The following is a 10325-nucleotide window of genomic DNA, read 5'->3' on the forward strand; positions in this document are numbered from 1 at the left end:
CTTACATCATAAAATTCTACAAGATACCATAAAATAGAGAAAAACAATAAATTCATTATAAATATAATGTTTTTTTCTAAGCTTAAATAAAAAGCATTTAAGATCATTTTAGTGGAAATAAGCATGTAAAATATAAAAATAAGAATTAAAATTAGTTTGTTATTTGTGATTATCATAGACCTAGCGTCTAACTTATTTTTGGGTTGACTTACTTTCAATTGAGTCAACCCGGATGATTGAGGCCACTTGAACCTGATATCCTAGCCTGTATCTGAGGTCTTGACCATCCCTCTACCCCACTTTTTACTGTGCTCATATCTACATCTCAATAGCATGCTCCACTGGTGGCTCAGTCTGATCTGCTCGTAGACCAATATCCCACTCTATTTATGGCCCAAAACCAGATTTCTTATCTGTAGCCTTTCAGTCTGCTCCACAACCCATTGACCCTCTTTGATCCATTGACTGGCTATTGTGAGCCGGCTAGCCCTTTGTGGTCCAATACACCGATCCAATAAGCTCAATATTCTTGAAATAAATAAAATAAATCATTGAAATTATATACACTTACCTAATCAAATCATTTCTTTGTGAAATAAATACGGAAATTTCTGTGAACTTTCCTAAAATTATAAAGAATCTAATAACTCTTAGAAATAGTCTAGGTTTTTCTTCATAAATATTTCATTGAATTACCTAAAAATAATATATTTAGATCAAAATTTATATGCATGAATAATGAAAAAGAAATCATAAAATAAATGATGATAAGGATTATTTTGATCAATTCAATGCATAAAATGATGATAAATAACTTATGAATCCATGATTTACAAGTCACCATTGATCTCCATATAGAATGTGAAGGACCAGATCGATGATGTACATGCATGAATCACTTTTCATATGCTTTCTTTGTGATACATCCTTGCTTCATCTATTTCATTCATTGTTTTGATGCACATTATTATTCTTTGTAATTAATTATCTTTATTATGACAAAAAATCCATCATTTATATGCATATTTGATATTGGACGATATTGGTGGTAATGTCTTATAATGATTAAAATGTGCTGAGTTCCGTGAATCATGATCTAAAAAATGATTAATATTTTGTCCAACGGCAATATTCTTAAGTTTGATATTAGTAAGCGGAAATTTAAATATACTTATTTATGGGGTTGAAGTACTTCATTAAGCTTGCTGATCAATTTTATTTGTAAATTTTATGTTTATGTTAATTTGATTGAGCGGAATAATTGGAATAAAACTAAATATATTAAGATAAAAGCAAAGGTATCCCTTTTTGTATACAAATAGGGGTCATGGTCTTTGAGTTGCACATAATGTGAAATACTTCGAGAGTTCCCATTTTTATCAATCCTGATGTCTTCTCACTTCAGGCATTCATATTTAATGCAATGCAAGAAGACCCTTAAGTGATTCAATGCTCTCCATCTCTCACTCACCCTTCACTCTGCTGAACTTACCCTTGACCTGGCTTCTTTTAGTAGGCTTGAGGTTTGGTCGCACTGCCCTAACCCCTTTCATGGTTTACCCAACATCTAACCTTCCATCTAACCTTTTATAGTCAACCCTAGGCTTAGTTCAGTTTTTTTTTTTCATAGTGCTTTTATGACCTCTTTTTGGGTTAGTTCAGTTCATAATCCTGCTTGAGGAATCTTATCCATGAGCTCCCCCAAGGAGGGGGGGCTCAACCCAGCTGAGCATGAGTACAAATCTCACAGTGGATCATATCCACGAGATCCCCCTCAACTTTGACTCTAAACAAGCCAGATAATCCATTTTGCGCATTCCATCCACCACCTACAATCCAGGTAGGAAGCCCACTACTACCATGGCAGTTAACCACCCCCTCAGCCCAGGAAGTACTACCATGGCAAAGTGGAAACTGACCTTTGTGTGAGGATCAGTCTAGCTTCTGTTACTGGACTGACTTCAAGCAGAATCTTACAAAGAATAAGCCTTGCTTCAACTGTTACAGGCAAACAAAACATAGAAATATGAATAAGTAATAATGGAATTAAATGTTCGATGGGTTATATTCCCAACGTACAATTATAGGAATTCAAACACTTTTAACCTAAGTAAGAACTGATGTTCTCTCTTCTTTCCATTTATCACTTTATCTCAATCTATTGAGAGTCTGATTGCATTCTCCCTTCTTGAACCCTCCCTATTCTTGTTTGGCCATCCAACATCCGATACAGGACAACCAAAATTCAATATCCTGATGAAATCTAGAAAATTTTTGATACTTGATAATGGATGTTTGATAGATATCGTTGGCTATAGTTCAGGGATGCGGGGGGGACGATTTTTTCATACCGGGACGAAAAAGTCATCTAGTCCGAGGAAATGGATGAATTTCGCGACAAAATTTCATCCCGGGGACCACCGGACGGGACGGTTTTCATCCCCTGAGACAAAAAAACTGTCCGTCCAAAGGTTTCAGACAATGACAGACGGATGTGGACGAAAAACTGCCGGATTCACATCTGACAGTTGAGATCTCACCACGTGGCTTCGCTATGACAATTTGCATCAAGGTCTTTGGATTTTTTCATGCATGCAAACTGACGTCGCTCAGAATTACTTGTACATATGTCCATTAGCATTCTCTCTCCTCCATATTGCCCTTAAAATACTTAGAAATTAATATATTAAAAATATAAAATGGGTTTTTTTCATCCGGGCAAATTTTGGGACGAAAATTCGTTCCGGGAGGACTGGACGGGACGAAAACCATCCCAAGATTATTAGAGGGGCGGTTTTTGTCGGTGGACAAAAAACCATCGGCCGTCTCCTGTCCCCTTGTGGGGAATCTGCTCCCGGGTCGTCGCTCTGCAGTGTCTGGCCCGTCCTCCCTTATGTTAGCCCCCCGACCGCACTTTACACTACTACTACGGATGAGCGGAATCGGTTTGATTTTTCCGGCTAAGCCCCATTGTTGGAAAGGCTCGGATTCAAAACCGTACGTGGAGCTTCCGCCTCATACGGCTCCTCTAGGGATGGAGGTAGGCCCGGCCCAGGCTTGTGCAGTTAAGGTTGTCTGAACGCTCCTCGCGCCTCATATATTCACCACTTCCGCACCAGCGCGACGGCGCGAAGGAGCGGGAGGCGAAGCGACGAGCAAAAAGGGGCAAAGCGTTTCTTACATGTTAGGTTCTATCCCAAAAAGTAAGTTCGGTTCACTTGAGTTGCTCAACCGCCCCCTTCGTCCCTGAGCTAACATTGGAAGTAGGACGGGACTAAATTCGTCCTGTCCCGTCCTTCGTCCACTTCCGGGATGATCCGGAACTATGGTCGTGGCAGATGCCATTACCGGATGCCCGACACTGAAATAAGCACCAAACTTTGGTATCTGCATATCAATACCTTGGATGCAGATATCAGTTTATTTTTCTAAGGACTCATTGTCTCATACATAAAAAATGAACAGGACAGTAGTTTTCAAACAAAAGCTTTTTGTAAATACAGTTTCACTATAGGAATCACATGTTCTATGGAACTCACCTAGTCAATCTAGACTTCATATGCCATTGGGCCTGGGCAAAGCCAATATATATCTCACTTACATTTTAATATTCCTCCTAGGATTACTTATTCACCTTGGCGTATATTGATTAATTAACTTAAATAAATAGTTCAATTAGATTTTTATATGTTTCATAGTAAGAAAAAATAAATACATAAATTACTTTTTTCAATTGGTTACTTTTGGTCATTCATTTATCACCAATAATTACATGGCATTGCCTACAATCTGAATCCTTATGAAACATAAAATATATGAGAATACTCCTAAATTTTTTAGTACCAGCCATGTAAGTCATTTATTTGGGCAAGGAAGAAGTTGATTTTTACAGCTAAATCAAAATGAAATAGATGTAAGAAGATTAAGGTGAGGGAGGGGAGCACCATTCTACATCAAAAACATGTCCAGTTTAGCACAGATGATGCTGAAACCACATCCCAGGCCAGCAACTTCAGGATTAGAGAAAACAGCTCTTTCCCATCCTACATCTTACCACCATCTCATTCACACCATGTTATGGCTTAGAGGGAGACACAAGAAAGAGAGATGGAAGGGGCGGGAGAGAGAGAGAGATAGAGAAAGAGAGATGAGAGAGAAGCAATTCTCAGAAAGTTATAAGGCCCATTCTGGAGCTGCCTGCAGAAAAATGGGAAATAAGAGAGACAAAAGGAGCTTACCATTTCAATGGCTGGCACCAAAAGATCATCCCGCCCCCGCCATTTATCAAAGGGTTGGCCCACCGTTGACCTCACGCTGACCGGAAAAAATGAAGAGGACTAGTGTATGAAGATGGCACAGTATGTGGGAAGAAGATCACTCAGTTAAAGTTATTGAGCGCATGCCTTACTGCCCAGAATGAACTCCCATTCTGTTCTTGTTTCCGATGAGTTAATGGTTGACTTTGCACACAGAAGAAAAAAAGATGAAAATAAATTATGGGTCATCATTGGCCATGAAAGTTAGCTAGAGAAATTAAACAAGTATATGAAGATGGCATCATTGGCCATTGTTAGGGAGTATGACAAAAAATGAAGAAAAGAGCTATCAAAAAATAAGGTATCAGGATAAAGTATCTGAAAACTGAAATGTATGTTCAGCTACAAAAGTTGGTTTTGGAAAAAAAGGGAACCCAAGAGAGATTAAACAAAGCAAATTTTGAGATGTTTAGAGAACTGTTCGAATAACTTTTTTCCTCAAACGTACATTGGAGGAAATAATTTTTCAAAAACTCACCGCTTAACATACCCCAGAAGAAAGATAGCATAGAGAGGTAATAACATAGTAAACTACTAGATAGCAAGACAGCTAGGCAGAGAATCTAGGCATGTTAAAGTTAAACAGGAGTATCAGTGATCTGAAAACATCACAGTTTGCATTAAAAAAACACCAAACGTATCATACAGGTAAAGTCATTAACACTTTCAGGTGCTAAATAATCAAGTATTCACATTTGGCCTGAAACATTTTAGTTAGAACACACTGAGGTCTACACTACAGAAATAAAATAAATACATGAGACAGGACAAGCGGTTAAAATTTACTGATGCTACATGACCGAGGATCAACTTCCTCCTTAAACACTACAGTCAGAAAGCATAAAGTTTGCGATTAAAAAAACAATAAATGCATGACACAGGTCATTGAAACTACCTGATACTAAATAATCAAGGACTCCCCCTCAACCACAAACATTAAATTTTACTCAAGAAACTAACAAATGGATGCGAAAGGTCAAGTAATCAACACTTTCTGTTACTATATAATCAAGGAATCACCTTCTGCGCGTCCACACTCCGAGGTAACCACTGCCTTCTCTTCAAAGCCCTTCATATTGACCAAGCTCACGAGGCCATCTTTACTTGAGTACCCTTGTGTAGGTGCCATCTGCGAAACAAGTTTAATGATAGCCGTCTCCCTGACTGAGGAGCTGCAAGCACTCATATTTTTTCCTTCACTTGTCTCAATGCCACCTGGTGGGGCCCGGCCAAACCCATAAAAGTCAACTCCTGCACTGGATAGCGATGATTCCACAGATGCAACCAGACTACCATGTTTGTAGTCAAATAACCCCTCCTGATGCTTGCCCTCTACTTCAATAGCCGAAGAACCAGTGTTACTTGTCTGAGGGCTAGTGCTGCAAGGCCCAACTAAAGGGCTCTCCTTCATTTCAAGTGTTGGGCTTGAAGAAGAAGACATTTCAGGGGAAAGCTTCATCCTCTTTGGAGGGCCTTCAACTTCTTCTTTAACCGGAGATTTTCTACTTTGAAGGGAATCTGAAGAAGATCCCAGTGGAACGGAGCGCAGGAAAACAAAGGAGGGAATCTGCTTTCTTCTGACATGTGAGACGTATATTTCCATACCCGGTTTCCAGAACATGAACAGGTTGACCTCATGTCTGAACTCCTCCACCGTTCCGCGTATATCGAATTGCTGGGCTTCTTGAGATTTCACTCCTTGTTTCCTCTGTAAACCCATGAAGAACGCGGTATGTGAGCATTGCTTAGACGCGTCCACATACTCGTTTGGGTACGGATGACACTGAAGCATCCCGTAAGTGTCCCTCTCAATCTGTCAAAAAAGGAGGAAATCATAAAAAATTCATTATTACCAAGTGTTTGAAGATGATGAAAAAAATTGTCATCATCATCCAAAAACATATCATCGTCATTGTCTGCAGCTTGAGTGACGATGACGATTTTGGCATTGTCTCTCATCATCTGGGTGAGGCTAAAAGAGGGAGGGTGACAAAAGGCAATGAGGAGACAATTTGTTGTCATTTTCGTCATTCTACCTGCGGTGAAAGACAGTCACAATGTCGATTTTGAAATCATCCCGGATAGTATGAACATAAAGCAGGAGACGATGATGATTTGGTCATTGTCATCGTCATTTGGCGAGGAAGAATGACAGGGACGATGACTCATGATTGCCCCTTGTTCTCGTCATCAGTGACGGCGAACACTCCATTATTTCACTGATTTCGGAAAAGAGTAACAAACCTTCAATGTAAGTTGCCTGAGACGTGACTCGACCCAACCTTTCCATGTCCGGAGATCATCATCATCACTGGCCGTAATATCAACCTGAAGATAATTTTTATATGCTTCGAAGAAAAGGTACGGTTGGAAGAGAGAGGCCCAGCTAGCCTTGTTCAATTCAATTTCCTGGATGCAGGAAAGAAGTCAAACGGCGGATAGGATATCACACATTCACATAAAACACCATACTGAAGACTAAATTGGCATTCTTTCCCTGCTGTCTAACAGGATGGCATCTAATAATCTAAAATCAAGTATTTTTAGGCGAGAATGGATGGATATTATCACCTCACAAATCTTGTTGCCGAACTGAAACTGTTCTATCATCACACGGAGAGTGCTTATGGAAACATTATAACTTGAATTCATGCAAGGATATGCTGGAGTAATGATGGGCATATGGTGGGTACGGTCCCTGGGGTTCTTACGTGGGTCCCACACAGGAAACCCTATTTCATCCTCTTCAATGGGGCACAGCATGACAGGGTTTGGCCACCTCCACTGCGTGTAGACCCTGAAGAACCTGGAAACTAGCATGCTGGGCACAGCATTAGGATAGAGTTGACAGACCCGTGCCACAAGAAGAGCCCAGTTCACACCACCGAGAAAACCAGTCACCTGGAGAAAGGAACGGCTGGCATTATTATTGATTTTTTCAGATTTTTCTAGAATGTCAACATAAGAGAATAGATATAGGCAGCTTACATTGGAGTACACACCACGCCTCTTTGCCCAAAATTTTAGACATCTCAAAGCGCTTCGAAAATGCTGAAAACAAACCCAATCAATTGAGCCTGAACCACAGAGAGAGAGAGAGAGAGAGAGGACCTCGATGTCTGGAACCAGACGAAGGATCTGATCAGCCACCCTACATCCATTGAGGCTTCTAACAGTTGGTTCATCGACGTCATATAGAACCGATCCATTAGAGATATCCAAATCCTACATCAAGATTAGTATTGAAAAAGGTATTATGCACGCCAATCGGCATCATACATGACGCAACACTAAAAACAGCTCTAGTTTTAATATTTTATTGTCATGAAATATAGATAAGAAACGAAATGGAATAAATAAGAGAAACAACTGTAAACATAAGTTGATCAAGTTTGACGAATAATTGTGCACCCTTTTGTTTGAAGATAAGATTGATTGCGAAAGACCAAACCAAGGATCAAAACAAAATACTAGTAGCGAATAGATCACAGGACTTTAATAATTGGGAAAAACAACTAAAATGTTGGTATTATTTTCAGTCCTAATGACTCAGTTCAACGCAGAGACAACATAGATTTTTTTTTGAAGAAAAGACAACAGAGATTTTTATCAAGCCCTATTTAGAAAAAGATGCAAATAACGATGAAGCGATCCTACAAATATCAATGACCCAAGATTACTGGACGAAATCTGTAGCCATAGTTGCTTGCAGACAGAAATTTCAAAAGAAAATGAAGAGGATAAACGAAAGATTCTTCCTATAAACTTACTTCTGGAACTACCAAGAGGGAGACACTGGCATATAATAGATCGATGGAAATTCCTTGAAGCTTGAATTTCATCACCGGAACATGAGCATCAGGAACGGGCTGTAGCTCAGTAACATCCTCATTATCTGCTAAGATGTCATGCAAAATTATGAAGAAATCTTCCTGCAGAGATTAAAAGTTAAATTATCAAGCCATAAAATTAGTCACCCATCAAGAAAGGCGTCAGGAATGATTGATTTTTTACCTCACGGTTAACATAGGAAGGCCCAATGCAGAGAGTATCAATATCTGCCCCCGGCCCATGAACCTGCAACCAACGGGTTTCTAGTAATTATTAAATTATCTTTTAACAAATAAAATATTTTTGAAGCATTATGGACGTTGGAAAATGTTATAATACCCCTAAACGATAAGACCCAAATGTGAATATAACTGCATTTGCATCCTCAACCATCTGGTCACTGTATCCACGCTGCTGAGTCAACAACTTCACCCAGTCCTTAACAATCTGAAATGTAAGACAAGCAGAGTTAAAAAAATAAAATATCTGCCGTGCTAGATCTGTAAAACCATAATTCAAAAAAGTATCAAGATGTGAAAAGACAAGAAGAAAATATTCGCAGTGAATTATTATTTATAATCTGATTCAGCCCAAAGGGGTCAACTTTATGAATTTATTTTTTGAAGAAACAACTTTATAAAAAATTATCTGATCATAACTAGAATATATGAAGTAATATGTGATTCACCTGATCAATTTCTCGCAACACTTTCTTCCTTCGGATATCTTCTTCTTCGCTTTCATAAAGCCCAGCATCAACAAGAAACTACAGAAACACGCCCCATTAGGTTTTTGACGATCCCAAAGCTGCATAATAATAAGAAATTCAGAGAAAAAAGTGAAATCCGAACCTTTTGTAATTCTTCACTCCTTTGAAGGTCTACATCAGTCGGTCCTGCCATCGAAATCGGCTTCGTAACGCCGAAATGTTTCATTGTTTGCTGCGGTGGACCTTCAAGCGACTCCGCAGACACCATATCCCGAATTCCTCGACGACTTATAACCAAACCCTAAGATCCAAAAGGGGCCGGATTGACGAGGGAATACCAATCCCGAAGCATATCAGGGAAAGCCAGAATCATATCTGGCACCACGAGAGACGAATCGGAGTCCTAAAAAGGGGCGATCAGTGAACAAAGAGCGGAGAATTGGCCCTCATTAGAGAGCCAAAACGCCGACGAGATGCGACCGAAGAATTGGGTTTGAAGGAAATTCTGATGCGACAAACTAGGGCAATTAAGAACGAGACAAACCCTACACCAATCCCAAAAAGTCAAATCCCATGGGACACAGGAAGACCCAGATCGCGATCCGAATGCCAACTACAGAAACCCTCAAGAACTGAAGAGTAGCACCAATATCAAGTAAAAAAAAACGAAATTTTCAACAGGAGTTGCGCAATTAGTTGACAACCAATAAAAGGATGATTCAGAAACTTATATGGTACCGTCCCTACTCGTAGAACTGATGAGATAGCGGCCAGAAGATGAAGATCATAGCAGATTGGAGAGGAGTTCGGGGCAGAAACGGCGGCGGAAGAGGGGTAGAGATCGCCGATAATAAATCCACCGCGGTTTCCTCGTCGGCGTTATAAGAATCTAAATGGGAGTTGAGGCGTTATTTCAATATGTGATGAATATATAGCATCGGCCCACTCAAATCCGGCCCAATAACAAATCACTAGATGGTGTGACCCTTTTGAACTCTGGGATAATGATACATCACTGAATGATATGATATGGACCCTTGGAGTCTGGCATGATGATAAATCACTTGATGATATGATATGGACCTTTTGAGTCTGGCATGATACCAAACCACTTGATGACATGATATGGACCCTTGAAGTTCGACATGATAAAACATCACTTGATGATATGGTTCCTTGTATGGGATAATAACAAAACACTTGATGCGGTATGGACTCTTGAAGTCTGGCATGATACAAAATCACTTGATGACATGATATGGACCCTTGAAGTTTGACATGATAAAACATCACTTGATGATATGGTTCCTTGTATGGGATAATAACAAAACACTTGATGCAGTATGGACTCTTGAAGTCTGGCACGATACTAAACCACTTGATGACATGATATGGACCATTGAAGTCTGACATGATAAAACATCACTTGATGATATGGTTCCTTGGATGGGATAACAAAAAAATACTTG

General features: G+C 39.6%; 1 protein-coding gene across 2 annotated transcripts; it reads right to left on the minus strand.

Moving 5' to 3' along the window:
* Positions 1 to 3893: 3893 nt before the first annotated feature.
* Positions 3894 to 9757, minus strand: LOC144709902 (nuclear poly(A) polymerase 4-like). Of its 2 annotated transcripts, none has more exons than XM_078583570.1 (13): positions 9604 to 9757; positions 8999 to 9157; positions 8836 to 8913; positions 8487 to 8594; positions 8331 to 8393; positions 8087 to 8248; positions 7428 to 7541; positions 7305 to 7367; positions 6888 to 7217; positions 6561 to 6725; positions 5337 to 6129; positions 4404 to 4460; positions 3894 to 4314 (listed from the first exon to the last, which is right to left on the minus strand). In XM_078583570.1, exons 2-12 carry the CDS (start codon positions 9122 to 9124, stop codon positions 4450 to 4452), a joined length of 2013 nt encoding a protein of 670 aa, XP_078439696.1. In that variant the 5' UTR covers positions 9125 to 9157; positions 9604 to 9757; the 3' UTR covers positions 3894 to 4314; positions 4404 to 4449. The 2 variants fall into 2 exon arrangements, with proteins under 2 accessions (XP_078439696.1, XP_078439695.1); XM_078583569.1 differs by having other exon boundaries at positions 8999 to 9259; positions 9604 to 9755.
* Between the last annotated feature and the right edge of the window lie 568 nt (positions 9758 to 10325).

This window comes from Wolffia australiana, chromosome 11 (genome assembly GCF_029677425.1).
Source record: "Wolffia australiana isolate 7733 chromosome 11, ASM2967742v1".
Taxonomy (NCBI): domain Eukaryota; kingdom Viridiplantae; phylum Streptophyta; class Magnoliopsida; order Alismatales; family Araceae; genus Wolffia; species Wolffia australiana.

Excerpts from the sequence above, each read along its gene's own strand:
- LOC144709902 (XM_078583570.1), bottom strand. The coding sequence starts at position 9,124 with ATGGTGTCTGCGGAGTCGCTTGAAGGTCCACCGCAGCAAACAATGAAA. Across the intron at positions 8,595-8,835 it reads TGTTGCGAGAAATTGATCAG|ATTGTTAAGGACTGGGTGAA; the intron begins GTGAATCACATA and ends CTTACATTTCAG. Across the intron at positions 8,394-8,486 it reads TTGGGTCTTATCGTTTAGGG|GTTCATGGGCCGGGGGCAGA; the intron begins GTATTATAACAT and ends CGTTGGTTGCAG.